Raw genomic sequence first — 19,516 nt, forward strand, 5'->3', positions numbered from 1 at the left:
TCTTCTGCACCCCTCACCTTTGTAAGGATTTAAAGAAGAGTGTTGCTAATAGGACCTTATAATTGGCCAGGCTGAATGAGTACCTTATTCTTTAATTTTTTTTTTGTTTTTAAAGATTTTAATTTTCGTTTTACTCCTAAAGCCCCCTGGTACTTAGTTGTGTATTTTTAGTTGTGGGTCCTTCTAGTTGTGTCATGTGGGATGCCGCCTCAGTGTGGCTCAATGAGCGGTGCCATTCCGTGCCCAGGATTCGAACTGGTGAAACCCTGGGCCGCTGAAGCAGAGTGCGCAAACTTAACCACTCGGCCATGGGGCCGGCCCCAGTTTTGAGATCAAATTTTTCTCCAGTACTGTACTTTTAAATTAAAGCTTTATGAAGCTGTAAATATTCCCTTGAGGGAGGAGCCAGGATTTCAAATCAGGAGATGGGCTCTGTCTGGCTATACGATTTTTGACTTATTTTCTTTGCCTTAGTTTTCTCCTTTACTGAGTGGAGATAATAATCCCTACTGTATAGATCTGGTTTGAAGACTAAAATAATGTGTAAATGTCTGGTACATAGTAAACATTCGAAACTGTTAGTTTCTTTGGTTTCTCTTGTGTTTATCTGTTGGTGTTGCTGTTGCAAATATATAGTCTTCAAAAGAACTGAGAGAGGAAAAAAATGCCTTTTCTACATTATTGTATTGTTACAAATTTTAGAACTGTTGGGGCAAGTAGCTATATTTGTATGCCCCTTGAGGGCAAGAACTGTGCGGCTTTATACTTTAAGGCAGTTCCAACCTTATTATCTACTGTGGTGCCTTGTAGACATTAGTCAGTCAGAATATGGTTTTGGATGATTATTACAGTAGAATTAACATGCACATCAGGTAATGAGAATGGCTATAGCTTTAAACATAACACAGATAAAGGAATCTGGATGAGTGTTGGAGAAGTGAGTACTTTTCTAGCATGGCAAGGAGAACGTGGGTCTGTTGTTTCCCAAATCAAAATAAATTTATCAGAGTTATTATTTATCAGGTTGAAATTAAAAGACAAGATTTTGTTTTAATAGCACCTTTCTCTTTTCTTTCTTTTCAACAAAGTCCTTTTTATTTATTTCACTAGAAATTATACCTTATTGATTAAATCACCAGGAATTTTCAGCACGAGATTTAACATCTTAATGACCGCCAAGGCCTGGGCCCTGGGGCTTGCCTGCCTCTCCCCATGCACAACAGGGATTACTGGAGACTTCCTTAACAGAGACCAGGTTAGGTGGTTGCAGGCTTCTTCCCAGTCATTGGACTGCTTTTCTTATATTAATTTATTAAACTAACCTCATTAAACTGTTCCTTAGAGGTTTGTGTCACTGAAATTATATAATTCTGTTTTTCTACCATTTTGATAGTGATTTAGATTCCCACAGCCCTACAAATCCAGAGGCATATGAAATCTTATTCTGGCAACAGGCAAGTGGGAAACAGACATTCTATTTAAACAGGGGCTAAACAGTAAAATATGGGAAGTGGTTTACTAAAATATAAGAAGGCTTCTTTCTGAAGTTCTAGGAATAATATTAGGTGCTGCGTGATACCCATTCTGCCCTCAAGGCACATGTAGTATGGAGAGGATGGCGGACGATAAGCAGACAGTGATGCTGTGTGGGAAGTGCTGTGCTGGAGATCATCCTGGTGTCGGGTTACCTGACTGCTCAGAAAGTCTTTCTGTAAGATGCGACATCCATACTTCACACCGAGCAGACTAGAAAGAACTGAGTTGGTCCAGAGAAAGGCCAAAAAAGAATAACGTTTACAAAAATGCAGACTTGAGAGTGTGCATGGTCGTTCTGGGAACTGCAATTAATTTGTTTTGGCAGAGACTTAGAGTGGATATGGGGGAATGGCAGGAGATGGGGCTATGTCAATAAGAGAGTGCTAGGTCATGGCTATACTAAGAATTTGGACTTTATTTGTAGACTGTAGCGAGTCATTGAAAAACAAGGAAGACTGAGGGACTGTCACAGATTGGAGGAGACTAAGGAGACATCGCAGCTAGGTGCAATGTGGGGTCCTAGATCGGATCCTGGAAAAGAAAAAGAACATTAGGGTAAAAATGGGTGAAAGTTGAATAAGGTCTATAGTTTAGTTAACAGTATTGTACCAATGTTAATTTTCTGATTTTGTAAATTACAGTATGTTTATGTAAGTTGTTAACAGTAGTGGGAGCTGGGTGAGGGTATGTATGAACTCTCTGCACTATTTTTGCAATTTTTCTATAGATCTAGACTCATTGCAAAATAAAAAGTAAAATAAAGGTAATAAATAAGGTCACGTGTTTGAATTGTTTGCGGTTTTGTTGTCCGTATTCTCCTGGCTCTCCTTGTGACTATGAATGTGTGCGATATGGTCAGGATCAGAGTGACCTTTCTTTATAGCAATAGTGATAACTAACTCACTGTCGGGCCCTGCTGAGCAGTTTACATGCAGAGGTAGGAAAAGCACAGTCCCTGATGCTAAGCTGTCCAGGTTTGCAATCTGACTCTTCCAGTTACTGGCCTTTTGACCTGAGGCAAGTTACTTTACATCTCTGTGCTTCCATTTCCTCATCTGTGAAAAAGTACACTAATAAAAGTCACATCTCAGGATTGTCATGCAGATTAAATTAGCTAATTTATATAAAATGCTTAGAGAAGATAAGTAACTCATGCTGTGTTACAGAACTACTAAGTAGCAAACTGGGATTGGAGCCAATTGGTCTGATTCCAGAGCCCATGCTTCTAACCTGTGGCTGGTGAGTTGGTTCTCCGGGCAGGACCACCTGGCCTACGCAGGCACCAAAATGATGTCTTGGCTATATTAGAATTCTGCCCTTCAGACAACACCTTGACTGAAGGCCTAGGGATCAAACTTATGTACTCAATTGTGCTCCTTCATTTAAACAAGTGGTCCAGGCCGGATGAGAATATTATAAATAACTCCTTCAATTAGACCTCGGGGGAGTTGGTGGGGTGTGCCAGCTATCACCACTGATACCAGGTTCCACCAGTGAGCAAGTTTTGCTCTTGGTTTGTGATAGGGTTGGAGAGAAATTTCCAGAAATGTCATAGCAAAGATGAACACGTTACCTTGTGGAAACATTAGTTTACATGATAGCTGGTCAGTGGCATCAGCCTGGTCGGACTTGCTAGTTGGATGCTAGAAAATGATTTATATAAAAAGAAATATTTTGGTTTTTGGAAGTAATTATAACGATTGATTATTAGTATTTGACTCAGTATTATATATAAGTGGATCTACAATACAACTATGAAAAAAGAATAGAATATGACGTATGGTTCAGTGGAAAAAAGCATAATGCAGAATATTAAGTATATTATAATCTCATTTTTATATGAAAAATGTCTTGTTTATGTTTGTCTTCTATATGGAAAACGCTGCAGTCAAACTTAATAGTTTTAACTAACAGTGATTGTTGCTGGGAGAGCGGACTACGGGGGACTTGTCAGTTCTCTATACATTTCTGTATTTGGATTCTCTTTACAAGAATTATATATTTTTATAAGTAGGAGATAGATGTTTAAAAAAAGTATGATGCACAGAGATTTTGTTTTTGCATCTTATAAAAAGTGAAGAATTGGAAGCAATATAAATGTTCAAAAATATGGAAATATATTATGGTACTTCCACTCCTGGAATTGTATATAGCTATTCAGATACAATGCTAAGTGAAAAAAAGAGGATATGAAATTGTGTGTGGGGGGGGTGTGTGTGTGTGTGTGTATGTATATATATATATATATATATATATATATATATAAAACAGGATCACTATGTAAAACAAACATAACTAACCAAAATGTTAATAACAGTTGTCTGTAGGTGGAGGAACTATGCATTTTTGTGTGTGCTTAGTTGGTTTGTTTTCCAAATTTTCTATAGTGAATTTATACTTTTTCTATTATTCTAGTAATGTGAAAAATGTCATCACTGTTATTCTTGTAAAATTCATTTGTTAAAAATAAGAATGAGAGGCTAGCCCAGTGGCATAGTGGCTAAGTCAGTGCTTTGGCGGCCTGGGGTTCACAGGTTTGGATCTTGTGTGCAGACCTACACACTGCTCATCAAACCATGCTGTGGCAGCATTCCACATACAAAATAGAGGAAGACTGGCACAAGATGTTAGCTCAGGGCCAATCTTCCTCACCAAAAAATTTTTTTTTAAAAAACGAATGACATTTGGGAGGCTTAGTGGTGGGTAGTACAGCAGAGAATCAAATTATTTGATATGCATAAAAGTGTTTTTAAAACTGTAACATTATGCACATGAAAATATTTATCATATTTTTGTTTGTGGATAGTGTTTTGCTCAAGAAGAGTTTTTGTTTTTGTTTTTAAAGATTGGCACCTAAGCTAACACCTGTTGCCAATCTTTTTTTGTGTGTGTGTGATTATAGTTGCATATTTTAGTTGTGGGTCCTTCTAGTTGTGACATGTGGGATGCCACTTCAACATGACCTGATGAGTGGTGCCATGTCTGCGCCCAGGATCCGAACTGGCAAAACCCCGGGCTGCCTGAAGCAGAGCACGTGAACGTAACCACTCGGCCATGGGGCCGGCCCAGAGGAGAGTTTTTTTGGTTAGAATTTTATAATATGCATATTGTCATACAGCCTCTTCGAGTATAATGAACAGAAAGGGATACCTTCTTTAAATTCTCTTTGGTATAATTTGGTCTGTATAAGGTCATACGTTTATTCAGCTCCTTTCACCAAAGGATCTCAAAACACTTCATAGAACAGTACCATTTTTTTCTATTGGTAGAATATGGAGGTGATTTCCATAACACCTTGACTGAACTAGGGCTCAAACTTGTATACTCAGTTGTGCTCCTTCATATGAAGATGGGGACATGAAAGAGTCACTGGGGCTAGTGAGTAAAGATGATGTGGAATTCTGGAAGCCTTTTCTGGCTCAGGGAAGCAGTGCTAGTGAGTGATAGTGGTGGCGAGGTTTCAAGTGTTAGACCACTGCCTGTGCTACTGCCGGTAGGTAGCTTTAGTGACACTAAAAAAGGATTAAGATGTATGGAGAGGAGGAAAATGGAGCAGTCAGGTCCTCACTGTCTTTTGCCTGGAGTAATGTTTAAGGGTGAGTGTCTTGCTCAAGGACACAAGTGTATCTACTCTTCTTTTGGGCTGTGAAACAAATGGATCTGTGTTGAACTGCTGTCATTTACCATGTGCTTTTATCCGACTTTTCTCCTGTAGCATTAAGGGAAAAGGGGGAAATATAGTTGTAAGTGGGTGTGTGTATGAATTATCCCCTATTCCACTCTGGAGCTAAATGTTCCTGTGATCAGTTCTGGACTTTGTTAGCTCCTAGAATGTGTTTCCTTTTCTAGGCTAATAGTTACTAATGTTGCTGTCTGTTTGTTTCCTTCTTTATTTAGGTTTCATGTCCTTAGCAAGCTACTGAGCTTCATGGCACCTATTGACCATACTACAATGAATGATGATGCCAGGTGAGTAATAGATTAATTATATGTCTCAGATGGCTTCATGACAGCCTGATAGTGACCTGTTCTACAGCCCATCGCCCTCTCCTTTTCTTCTTATCAATTAACCATTCGTCATTGGCATCATAGCAAGGGTCTTTGTCACGTCTTTTCACTCCAATAATTATTGTAAAACCAAAACAAAATTTCCGTAAATTTCAGCGTGCCTCTTGTGGTTTTTTGTTTGTTTTCGCTGTTTTGTTTTGTTTTTAACTTTAGCCACCTGCCTAGGACATCTGAGCTCTTCTCTAAACAGATGGGTCAGGACACGACATGCACTTGTTTGGGAGTTATATGCATACGCTGTCCTTTTTAAAGTGGCTCTAGAGATTGCTCTAGAGATGTGCATTCGGTTCTGTGTGTTCAGGCAGCTGTTGAGGATTCTTTTTTGGAGTGTTTTTACAAAAGAAATACATGCTCATTTTATCAAGCTGGAACAATATAGAAATGTGTACAGAAAAAAATACACTCATCGTATTACAATTCAGAGATAACCATTTTTTAAAGACTAATTCTTTCTATATTTATTAGTTGGCATTCTACAACGTAATATTTTTATAATATTACTTATTTAGCCTTATCCTTTCTTCATTTGTTCACCATTCATTTATGTTAGTATAGACTCATGCTTTCCTATTTTATTCAATTAATCATAATCTGTTACTATCTTTATTTATTTTGATTTAAAATTGTCTCAGATTCATGGAAGTCCCTTCAAGCTTCAAGCTGGCTTGTGTCCTTTTGAGATGTCCTGATCATTCTTTGAGTCCTTCCTTACTTTCTGGCACAACAAGCTATTCTAGGCTCATCTTATACTTTCCCTGTTCCATCTCTGGAATCAATCAATCTTTCTGCAAAGAGCTCTGATTCTTTTTAGTGGATTCTGGTATTTAGAAACCAAGATCTGGGTGCTAGGGGTGCTCATTGTTACTGGGTGTCATTGTTTCTAGGCCCTCTCAGGGTACAGGGCTAGGAAATGTGTGTGTATACATATACACACACGTGCAGGAGATAACCACTGTTAACATTTCAGAATATTTCCATTCATTCTTTATAAGTCTCCTGTCAATATGTTCTTGTTTTTATTTTTTATATAATTAAAATTATATTCTACTATTGTGAATTTTTTCTTTAACTATTTTGTATACTGTGAGCAGTTTCCTATCATTAAAATTATTCAAAAATTTTAAATGACTATGTAATATTTTTATAATATTACTTATTTAGCCATTCACTAATTGTTTTAAATTGTCATTGTAAATAATGCTGCGGTAGATGTTTTTATTTATTTATTTATTTATTTTTTTTTTTTTTTTTAAAGATTTTATTTTTTCCTTTTTCTCCCCGAAGCCCCCCGGTACATAGTTGTGTATTCTCTGTTGTGGGTTCTTCTAGCTGTGGCATGTGGGACGCTGCCTCAGCGTGGTCTGATGAGCAGTGCCATGTCCGCGCCCAGGATTCGAACCAACGAAACACTGGGCCGCCTGCAGCGGAGCGCGTGAACTTAACCACTCGGCCACGGGGCCAGCCGCGGTAGATGTTTTTAAACATACATCTTCACCAAGTGAAATTACTGGTCATAAGGTTAGCGCGTGTGGGTTTTGCCAGTCTTATCCCTTAAGCGACATTTAACCTTTTTATTCGAGAGTATTTGGTTTGCTACTAAACCCCATCAGACTCTTCCTCCCCACCCACTTACCCCCTCACTTGAAAAGCTTAGGTGAACAGAGTGATTATTAATTTTTTGTTTGCTTTTGTTCAGTGCTTTGTGTACAAAACAGCTTATGGATGGTTCTGAGTACATTTATACTCAGAACTTCGTGACCTCATATGCTCTCCTATGCTTTGCAAGTGAATGCCTCTGTCTGGCTGGGTTTTTTTCATTCATTTCCGGCTCTAGTCTGTTTTTAAAAATTACAAAGTGAATTGAGTACATCTTAGATTCTCTGTTAGGATGACATAAAAAAATTATTTCAACAAAAAAGGAAAACTAGAAGCTTAAAAACTAAAACAAACCCATTAAGGTAACATTATTATCCCAGGCATAAAGTGAAACTTAGTTTAAATATTAGTAACATCTTTTTTTTTTTGAGGAAGATTGGTCCTGATCTAACATCTCTGCTCATCTTTCTCTATTTTATATGTGAGACTCCTGCCACAGCGTGGCTTGATGACCAGTGTGTAGGTCCGCACCCAGGTTTCAAACTGGAGAACCCCAGGCTGCCCACGCAGAGCGTGTGAACTTATCCACTATGGCACCAGGCTGGCCCCGGTAACATCTTTTGCATATAGAAGTCTGAATATTACTAGATCATTTGGAAATCAAGTTTTTGTCATTCTTAGTTGGAATTTTTCTTGAATCACCTAATACCCTAGGGGCACTTAATTTTTCAGAATTATATTTATTCACTCATAATTTTTGAGGGTCTACTTGCTAGACATAAAGATTATTTGAAAATGACTGTATTATTTAGGATTATGTTGGCCTTGGTCTGCAAGAAACATAAATCCTGACTACAGAAGCATAAGCAAATGAGTTTTTTTTTTTTGACAGAATAATCCTAGTGGCAGACAAGTATTGGCGATGGTTTTCCCTTCTCCAACATCTCTTGGTCTTTCCCCTGCAGTCCCTAGGTGACTGCTGCAGCTTCAGCCATTGAACACGCATTTTAGGCAACAAGGGGAGAGGAGTGGTGTCAGCCATGCCTATTTTCGTTCATCAGAAAAGTAAAAGCTTCCCAGAATCCCCTCCAACAAACTTCTTCTGTTTCATTGGCTGGAGCTGTGTTATGTTGGCCAGAGCTGTGTTACGTTGCCCCTTCAGGTAGAGTAGGCAGGGGAGAAGGCGCTGAGAGAAGTTTGTTGAGTAACATTGTAGTATTCAGTATTTGCGGGGGGGGGGGGGGAGGCAATCCTTTGTGGACTGATTATCAGAGTTGTTCTCCAGTTGGTTTAGCCACTTAACAAGGAATTTAATGAAAGCCTTGTAGCTGGAGAACTGAGCATGTGTTTTTATCTAAGTGCACTCCCTTCCCACTGTGTTCGTAAGGGTACACAGGCGCACATCCATGTTACTGCTCATGCTCTGTGGTCTGAAAAGGCCGGATTAACTGTGGGTGGAGTACCTGAGTATTAGCTCTTTCTGCTTCTAGTATCAAAACTTCCAGGGCCAGGAGGTATCGTTACTTTAACTTAAGAAGGAGGCAGTCGTAGCTTGGCCTGCTTTGTCACAACTGGAAATAATCTAGTACTGTTTTGAGGAAATAATCTGTACTATTTGTGTCCTACTTTCTACACCACAAAATATCATTGAGTAAGGGGAAACTTTCATAATTGTTAGAATGTCAATATCTGTGCATACTACTTTTCTTCAAGTGAATAGTTTTGGTTCTGCTAACTTACAGATATGTCATTCTCGGTGTGCATGTCTGAATAGAGAATTTTTTTATCACTTTGAGGTAGAGAAGGACTTTGTAAGCATGACACCAAGGCCAGAAGCATAAGGGAAAATATTAATAGATCTGACTACATAAAAGTCACATTGAAAAAGACATCAAAAACAAGATTATAAGTAAATGACAAACTGGAAAGAAAAAGTTCCATATATGACATATTACTTTACTATGTAATAATACAATGTAAAGAGTTTTTACAGATCTCTAAGAATATCCCATGGGGCTGGCTCAGTGGTGCAGCAGTTAAGTTCACACGTTCCACTTTGGCGGCCTGGGGTTTGCTAGTTTGGATCCCGGGTGTGGACATGGCACCACTTGGCAAGCCATGCTGTGGTAGGTGTCCCACATATAAAGGAGAGGAAGATGGGCACGGATGTTAGCTCAAGGCCAGTCTTCCTCAGCAAAAAAAAGGAGGATTGGCAGCAGCAGTTAACTCAGGGCTAATCTTCCTCCAAAAAAAAAAGAATATCCCAATAAAAATAATGGGCAAAGCAAACTTAGAAATCGTAAAAGAAAAATCTCAAATGGCAAAAAACCATAAAGTCTGTCAACCTCATTAATCAAAGAAACACAAATTAAAACAATGAGATTTCATTTTTTTCCTTATTAAATTGGAAAACATTAAAAGATTGGTAATCCACAGTGTTGATGGTGTGAGGAAATAGACACTTCCGTATGTTGTTGTGGGGAATGTAATTGGCAAAATCATTTTGGAGGGCTATTTGGCAGTGTGTTTCAGAATTTTAAATGTATATGTCTCTGTTGACCCAGAAAAATCTACTTCTAGGAATTAACCTAAAGAAATAGCAAGTGGGCAAATATATTTGTATCAAAGGTCTTTATTGGAACATTGTTTATAATAGGGAAAAATAAGAAACAATCCAAATGACCATCAATAGGCAACTAGTTAAATAAATCACAGAAAATCATTCAATGAAATTATAAGCAGCTGGTAAAGGAGGAAATGGCGCTGTATGTATTAACATAATGTTGAGGGGCCAGCCCCGTGGCCCAGTGGTTAAGTTCTCGCCCTCCGCTCTGGCAGCCTAGGGTTTGACTGGTTTGGATCCTGGGCACGGACATGGCACCACTCATCAAACCATGCTGAGGCAGCATCCTACATGCCACAACTAGAAGGACCCACAACTAAAAGTACACAACTATGTATTGGGGGGCTTTGGGGAGAAAAAGGAAAAAGTAAAAAAATTAAAATACTGAACAAACAATGGATTATTGAAGAAATTAAAAAAGAAATCAAATATTATCTGGAGACAAATGAAAATGAAAACACGCCATACCAACTCATTTGGGACACAGCAAAAGCAGTCCTAAGAGGGAAATTCATTGCAATACAGGCTCACCTCACTAAATAAGAAAAATCTCACATAAGCAACCTCAAACAACACCTAACAGAATTAGAAAAAGAAGAACAAACAAAGCCCAAAGTCAGTAGAAGGAGGGAAATAATAAAAATTAGAGCAGAAATAAACGATATTGAAACAAAAAAGACAGTAGAAAGGATCAATGAAACAAAGAGTTGGTTCTTCGAAAAAATTAACAAAATCGACAAACCCTTAGCCAGACTCACTAAGAAAAGAAGAGAGAAATCTCAGATAAATAAAATTAGGAATGAGAGAGGAGAAATCACAATGGATACCAAAGAAATACAAGGGATCATAAGAGAATACTATGAAAAACTATATGCCAACAACTTGAACAACCTAGAAGAAATGGACAAATTCCTAGACTCTTACAACCTCCCCAAACTGAATCAGGAAGAAATAGAGAATCTGAATAGACCAATCACAAGTAAAGAAATAGAAACAGTAATCAAAAACCTCCCCAAAAATAAGAGTCCAGGACCAGACGGCTTCTCTGGAGAATTCTACCAAACATTCAAAGAAGATTTAATACCTATCCTTCTCAAACTATTCCAGAAAATTGAGGAAGATGGAGCACTCCCTAACACATTCTATGAAGCCAACATCACTCTGATCCCCAAACCTGACAAGGACAACACAAAGAAGGAAAACTACAGGCCAATATCACTGATGAACATAGATGCAAAAATCCTCAACACAACTCTGGCAAACTGAATACAGCAATACATGAAAAAGATTATACACCATGATCAAGTGGGATTTATACCAGGGACACAGGGATGGTTCAACATCTGCAAGTCAATCAACGTGATACACTGCATTAACAAAATGAGAAACAAAAACCACATGATCATCTCAATAGATGCAGAGGAAGCATTCGACAAGATCCAACATCCATTTATGATAAAAACCCTCAATAAAATGGGTATAGAAGGAAAGTACCTCAACATAATAAAGGCCATATATGACAAACCCACAGCCAACATCATACTCAATGGACAAAACTGAAACCCATCCTTCTCAGAACAGGAACAAGACAAGGGTGCCCACTTTCACCACTCCTATTCAACATAGTACTGGAGGTGTTGGCCAGAGCAATTCAGCAGGAAAAAGAAATAAAAGGAATCCAAATAGGCAATGAAGAAGTAAAACTCTAGCTGTTTGCAGATGACATGATCTTATATATAGAAAACCCCAAAGAATCCATAGGAAAACTATTAGAAACAATCAACAGTTACAGCAAAGTTGCAGGGTATAAAATCAAAATACATAAATCAGTAGCATTTCTATACACTAACAATGAACTAACAGAAAAAGAACTCAAGAACTCAATCCCATTCACAATCGCAATGAAAAGAATAAAATACCTTGGGATAAATTTAACCAAGGAAGTGAAAGATTTATACAATGAAAACTACAAGACTTTCTTGAAAGAAATTGATGACGACATAAAGAGATGGAAAGACATTCCATGCACATGGATTGGAAGAATAAACATAGTTAAAATGTCCATACTACCTAAAGCAATCTACAGATTCAATGCTATCCCAATCAGAATGCCAATAACATCCTTTACAGAAATTGAACAAAGAATCCTAAAATTCATATGGGGCAACAAAAGACCCCGAATTGCTAAAGCAATTCTGAGCAAGAAAAACAAAGCCGGAGGCATCACAATCCCTGATTTCAAAACATACTACAAAGCTACAGTAATCAAAACAGCATGGTACTGGTACAAAAACAGGTGCACAGATCAATGGAACAGAATTGAAAGCCCAGAAATAAAACCACACATCTATGGACAGCTAATCTTCGACAAAGGAGCTGAGGGCCTACAATGGAGAAAAGAAAATCTCTTTAACAAATGGTGCTGGGGAAACTGGACAGCCACATGCAAAAGATTGAAAATTGACCATTCTTTTTCACCACTCACCAAAATAAACTCAAAATGGATCAAAGACCTAAAGATTAGGCCTGAAACAATAAGTCTTCTAGAAGAGAATATAGGCAGTACACTCTTTGACATCAGTTTCAAAAGAATCTTTTTGGACACCATAATTCCTCAGATGAGGGAAACAATAGAAAGAATAAACAAATGGGACTTCATCAGACTAAAGAGCTTCTTCAAGGCAAGGGAAAATAGGATTGAAAGAAAAAAACAGCCCACTAATTGGGAAAAAATATTTATAAGCTACTTATCCGACAAAGGGTTAATCTCCATCATATATAAAGAACTCACACAGCTCAACAACAAAAAATCAAACAACCCGATCAAAAAATGGGTAGAGGATACGAACAGACATTTCTCCAGAGAGGATATAAGGATGGCTAATAGACACATGAAAAGATGCTCATCATCACTAATCATCAGGGAAATGCAAATCAAAACTACACTAAGATATCACGTTACACCTGTTAGATTGGCAAAAATATCCAAAACCAAGAGTGACAAATGTTGGAGAGGTTGTGGAGAAAAAGGAACCCTCATACACTGTTGGTGGGAATGCAAACTGGTGCAGCCACTATGGAAAACAGTATGGAGATTTCTCAAAAAGTTAAAAATAGAAATACCTTATGACCCAGCCATCCCACTACTGGGTATCTATCCTAAGAACCTGAAATCAGCAATTCCAAGAGTCCCATGCACCCCTATGTTCATCACAGCATTATTTACAATAGCCAAGATGTGGAACCAACCTAAGTGCCCAGCAACTGATGATTGGATAAACAAGATATGGTATATATACACAATGGAATACTACTCAGCCATAAAAACGGACAAAATCGTCCCATTCACAACAACATGGATGGACCTTGAGGGTATTATGTTAAGCGAAATAAGCCAGACAGAGAAAGACGAACTCTATATGACTCCACTCATAGGTGGAAGTTAACATATAGACAAAGAGAACTGATCAGTGGTTACCAGGGGAAAGGGGGGTGTGGGGGGAAGGCACAAAGGGTGAAGTGGTGTACCTACAACATGGCTAACAATAATGTACAACTGAAATTTCACAAGGTTGTAAACTATCATAATCTTAATAAAAAAAATAAAAATAAAAAATAAATAAAAAATAAACAATGTTGAGTGGAAAAAGTAGGTTACAAAATACTATATTATAATCCCACTTTTTGAGTAAAAACAGTTCTTATAATATGATCCATTTATGTTTTTAAAATAAAAATTAGATATATATGTACACGTAGTATGTATATGTTGTAGTGCTTAGGAAAATGCCTGGGAAGACCATACATCCTCATATTAACAATGTTTCCCTAGGAAGAAGCCACTGGGAGGAAGAAGAGGATGAAGGGAGGCTTTCAATGTTTTATATTTCTATTTTGCTCTAATCTTCTGCCATGAGAATGCCTTTGTATTCATCATCATTGAAAAATAAGCTCTGTAGCTGTGTACACCAGACTCTTCACATATTTATTGCTGAATGGGGTGGAGCAGAGGACAAATTTTACTTTCTAGTCTATGTATTTCTGTAGTGTTTGAATTTTTTTTACAATAAGCTTGTATTGCTTTTCATCAACAGAAAAAAAGGACATTTTCATTTTGAAAATTGTATATATAATAGAGAGGAGGTGGGAAGGTCCTGATTATTTCTCTATTGAAGTATATAAATGGAAGGTCTTCTCTCCCTTTATGATTTCTGCCCTATGGACCATATGGATAAAACTGGCTTTTTAATACCTGACTAGCTTCCCTCCTCCCGGTTTTTAATCATGGTAAAGTACACATAACATAAATTTTCCAGCCCTTTTGATTTCTTATTCCCAGAGGCAGCTCCACCTTGGTTCCTACTTTATCCAGATCTGGAGAGAGAAGAGATCTCATTTCTTTCTGTGTTTCTTGGTTCCAGTTTATTGTTCCATACGCATGGCTAAGTTGGGTTAATACCCGGTGTTTGGTTTTTTGGAGGGGATGGGGAATCTGAGGGCTGTTACTTGTTGTTGAATCCCCCATATGCCTTATCAAGGTCGAGTTTAAAAAATTTTGCACGTGGTCCAATATAATTGAACCTGGCACATAGCTCTCATTAAGGGAGAGAGAAGAAGAGATCTTTAACACAGAGTATTAAGATACCCTTAGTGGAGAAAGAAGTACTATCTTTAACAGGATCTTTAAAAAGGTAGTGGCAGCTTCATTTTGTTTTCCTGTGGTGTGGTCTGTGTAGTGTTATCTATTTAGTTAATTTCTGCTGATACATATTCTTTTCTCATGCTAGGAATTTTTCTCTTCAAGTGATCTATTTTTTTAAAAACTCTTTTTAAATGCAAAGTAGCCAAGTTTGGGTCCCTGTGTTAACAAATTCCCCTTTAGGGGCATTTCTTTCCAGATAAACTTTGGATACTGATTTAAATGCTTTTAGGTGCCTGCAGGTCTCCTTTGTTAGTGAAAGTCTCATGTAACCCCTGATCCTTTGTGTGTGCTGGTTCAGTAGATCTTTACTCTGTTACGAGGTAGGCAGGTGGTTTCTCTTTGCAGGCCCTGTGAACATTCCCAGGATTGAGAGAAAACAAAAGAAATCCCACTTTCCCATGTATTACGTGTTTGCATGCAAGGGAGGAGATTACCACCAGCCTGAAAGCTTTAGATCACTGGCTTTGTGAAACCCTTGATGCTCTTGGCACAGGGCAGCTCAGCTCCCAGAACAGCTACTGTTTGCCCCTCAGAGTAATCTGTGCTATGAGGGCAAAGTCTCGTGGGAAATGGTAGAGACAGAGTTATCAATGGGCTAAGGTGCGAAGAGGTGTGATGTCTCATTGGTGGAAAATCCCTCTGAGCATATTGTCAGCACCAAGAACAGGTCAGCATGTTACTTGCGTGTTTACAGGATTGCTGTTCACTTCTCTGACTACTGAAGCTATTCTGGGGTGACCGAGAACATTTTAGAAACAGCTTCTTTTACATGGTGTGAATCCCCTGGGGTGCTGTTAGACCAGGGGAGCAGGAAGTAAAAATTCAGATGATCTCTTATTTATTATGGTTCTAACAAAAGGAAGAATTTGGAGGTTGTAGAAATAATCATCTGCTTTTTGCCTGTGCTTTTGCAAGGCCCTCTGAGGCAGACTTTTAAAGAAGTTAATTCTTTCTCATTTGCTGTGTTGATGTAGGTCAGATAGTGAAATGCTAGTGTGACAAGTAGGAGAAGCAAATTCCGAGTAAGACCTGTGAGACGGATCGAGATGTGCTCCTCAAACTGGCCGCTGCCTCAGCTTTGGAAAGGGAGTCCATGGGAACTGCTTACGCTGCCGGCATGGGTTTTGTTGTTGTTGTTTGTTTGTTTGTTTGCATGGAACAGGTCTGAGTGGCACCGAGCAGCTCCATGTACACCAGAGAACTTGGTGTTTGTCTTGCACTTACCGCTGCTTCAGAGAGCAGTTATTCGACAAACCCAATTCTGGTACTGTTCATTAAAAGGGTAGGTTATTGTATTTCCTAAATGGCTTTTTTTCTTATTAAAAAAATGATAGCCATATTAACATTTTATAGGTACTCCATTCCTTTTCAAAGAACTTAAAGAAATTCTCAATAAGAACAGGAAGAATTTCCATTTTAGCCCCCAATTCCCTCCCCCAAAATAAAAAACTGCTTTCCCTCTGCTTTTATAAGCTACTGGCATTAAGACAGAACAAGGAGAGAGTCTTTTAATGATAACTACTAAGCACCAAATACATTATTGTTTTACATCTGGAGTTTTAGAAAAGAAATGTACAAATGTAACCCAGCCTTGTAAAGTGCTTTGTCAACATCACTGCCACGTTGTTCTTGAGGTGCCTTGGTATAATAGAATTTGTACAGGCAATTTATCTTCGGCTTGCCATTTTTGTGTGGGTCTGAACCCTAAATATGGCATATTCTACCACTCTGCTGATATGTTCCTTTCCTCCTGCGTGGTAACCCAGAGGTTACTTAGACCATGTTTGACTGCCCTTGCCAACTTTACCCCTTTATTTAATAGAAACGTGCACTGGATCATGGTGAATATTGGGTGTAGTTTGCTCAGCATTTGAGAGCACATCAGCTAATAACCACACAAATACCATCTCCATAGAGCATTTTTTGTTGGTTAAAAGCTTGCAAGCAAGAATGGTTAAGATACAGATGTTTTCTCTGAGGCTTCTTATCTCCTAAAAAGACACAGGTTCTTCTGACAGGTGAGACAGGTCCGGGCAAATATGCAACATTGATCTGATCAGCAGGAACAGAGCAATATTTTCCCTGGTGCTGCCTTTTACCAGCGTCATTAAAGGCTCCCATTACTCTTTTATTAGAGGTTCCCTCTCTTCCTTATCAGATTACAGAATGAACATAACTCATGGCAGTGATTTGATCTCTTGTTAAAGAGGATTACAGCTTTGCATTAACTCGGATTGACACAGTTTATAATTCGCTTGTTGCTACTTAGGCGGGCGGTGGCACATGTTTGACCCCCCAACCGTGCAGAGGAGAAGGACCACCATATATCATCATTAAAGATGGTGTCCCGCACAGAGATAGGAGGCATGGGGCTTCCTCCTCCAGGAACGTCAGAAGGACAAAGGAAACATTCTCAAGTTCAAACCTGAGACTTGGGCCAGATTAAAACTGGGTTGCAAAGGAAGCAGTGCCATTGTCTCTTCTATCTTTTCTGATTCACTGCTGTGCAGTCTTAGACAATTCTAGAGAATTTGCATTCTCAAGTTGAAGCCTTGGTTCTGAGCAGCATGTGGAGTGATAACAGCGCATCTTCTAGAAAGAGATTGTAGATGCTGAACAGATAAATCTTTCCTCAGAATGGGACTTCTTGACTATAGTTCTCATTTCTGCAGTCAAATGCCCATCGTTTCTTCAAAGGATTGTGAATCCTTTTTTCCCCCAAAAGAATCTGTCATGTTCTTTAAAGTGAATGTGTATAAATGTTCTCTTAAGGAGTTACTGTTTTTAAGTTCTTGTATTTTATTATTATTGCTTTTTAAAATATATCTTAATATCTTACATAGATATTGTGTTAATCACAACTAAGTAATTTGCAAGTGGGTAGGCAACAGCTAGGTGTTTCTCACCTTCCTTTACACTAGTCGTACATACACACTGTTAGCACATTTGCTGGAGTGATCACTGAGCCAACATTAGGTTGCTAAATGTGAAGAGCATTTCTTTTTCTAAGGTCATTCATCCTTTGCTCTGATTTATCCACCCTAAGGCTGCCGCCCTATTTCTGATTGGCAATGAAATAACATAGAGTAATAACATCATATTCCACTCATTGAGCATTTACTATATGCCAGACACTGCACTAAGCCTTTCACGTACGTTTTCATTCAATCCTTATGAGAAACCACTGAGGTGGTTTACATTATCTGCATTTTATGATAAGAATACTGAGGCATAGAGCAATTAAGTAACTTGCCCAAGTTAAACAGCAAGTAAGTATTGGAGCCAGTATTTGCATTTAGGAGTGTGAATCCTGACCCCTGCCACTGTTTCCAGGAAACCAGCAAGCTTTTAGAATTATGTGGGAATAGGGGCCGGCCCGGTGACACAGCGGTTAAGTGCACACGTTCCGCTTCGGCTGCCTGGGGTTCGCCGGTTCGGATCCCGGGTGCGGACATGGCAGCGCTTGGCACGCCCACATATAAAGTAGAGGAAGAGGGCATGGATGTTGGCTCAGGGCCAGTCTTCCTCAGCAAAAAGACGAGGATTGGCAGCAGTTAGCTCAGGGCTAATCTTCCTCAAAAAAAAAATTTTTTTTTATGTGGGCATGATGTACCCAAGGGAAGCTGCTTCCTCCCACTCCCAGTACACATGCCAGAGCCTTTCTCTCGATTAAAAACTTGCTTGGAGGGGGAGAAAAACTTGTTTGAATTAAAATTTTTTCTTTTCCTTTGCTTTCTTTTTATCATGGAGATGCTTTCTATATAGGAAGGTTTTGCCTATCAAGTCATTCACATTTTAGTGTGAATCACTGAATTTCCAGACCTGCTCTTATGGTTGTACCATTCTTCTGATTACAAAGACCCTATCCCTCCTAATGAACTTTGAACCCAGATCCAGTATATTCAGTCAGTTTGCTCTTACAGTTCTGCCTCTGCCAGCTCAGATGCATCTCACCCACTGTCCGTAGAGACAATATCTTTTTCCCCTATAATAAAAATAATACATGCTCATGGAAGAAAGCTTGGAAAATACAGAAAAGACAAAGAAAAATTCATATGTTATGTGCTATTGAGACTTGAACATTAATACTTTTATATGATTTCTTGCAGAATTTTTTTGTGTAGATATTTTATAAAGATATATACATATATGTTTGAGTCCCTTTTTCTGGTTAACTTTATAGTATAAGCATTTTAATGCCATTTTTAAAGACGTTAATAACTTCATAATATTCAATTATGAGATACTTATTATTTGACATTTAGGTTGTTTCTGATTATTTTTATTTCTCTTTAAGTAATGCTGTAATGAACATATTCATACAGAAATCTGTGTTCTAAGTTTTGCTTGTGTCTTTAGAATAGGTTCTTAGAAGGGTAATGCCTGGGTCAATTTCTAATGATTCTTGATGGGTTGTACTGATTTATATGCCCCCCCCACCCCCGCCCCCTGCAGCTGAGGCTTATGTCGCTCGCTGCACCTTTGCTAATAAGGAGAGTTATCTTTTAAAAATATTTTCTGTTTTGGGGCCGGCCCCGTGGCCGAGTGGTTAAGTTCTCGCGCTCTGCTGCGGTGGCCCAGGGTTTCGCCGGTTCGGGTCCTGGGTGCGGACATGGCACCACTCATCAGGCCATGCTGAGGTGGCGTCCCACAAAGCACAACTAGAAGGACCCACAGCTAAAATATACAACTATGTACTGGGGAGATTTGGGGAGAAAAAGCAGGAAAAAAAAAAAAAAGAATGGCAACAGTTGTTAGCTCAGATGCCCATCTTAAAAAACATAAAAAAATAAAAATATTTTCTGTTTTGATACGCCAGCAGTTGTCATTGATTCTTGTTTATGAGTTCATAACAAGTAACCCCTTATGAGGATCTACAACGTGCTAGGCACTGGGCTAAGGATCTGGGGATTATTTTTTCACTTAACAGTGAACTTGAAAAATCTGTATATTTATTAATCATTTGTATTTCTTTTTTTTACCCTTTGCCC

At 38.5% G+C, this 19,516-nt stretch overlaps 1 protein-coding gene across 3 annotated transcripts in view; it reads left to right on the forward strand.

Annotated features, from left to right (window-relative positions):
* Window positions 1–19,516, forward strand: part of AATF (apoptosis antagonizing transcription factor) — a 101,572-nt gene that overhangs the window by 68,765 nt on the left and 13,291 nt on the right. For all 3 annotated transcript variants that reach the window (XR_011523132.1, XR_011523133.1, XM_008534576.2), the window contains one exon: window positions 5,434–5,505. Coding sequence is in view for 1 of the 3 variants with exons in the window: in XM_008534576.2 (XP_008532798.2) it covers window positions 5,434–5,505 (72 nt within the window). In the remaining 2 variants the exon portion in view is untranslated. The remainder of the gene's footprint in view (window positions 1–5,433; window positions 5,506–19,516) is intronic.

The sequence above is a fragment of the Equus przewalskii genome, chromosome 10 (assembly GCF_037783145.1).
Source record: "Equus przewalskii isolate Varuska chromosome 10, EquPr2, whole genome shotgun sequence".
Taxonomy (NCBI): Eukaryota; Metazoa; Chordata; class Mammalia; order Perissodactyla; family Equidae; genus Equus; species Equus przewalskii.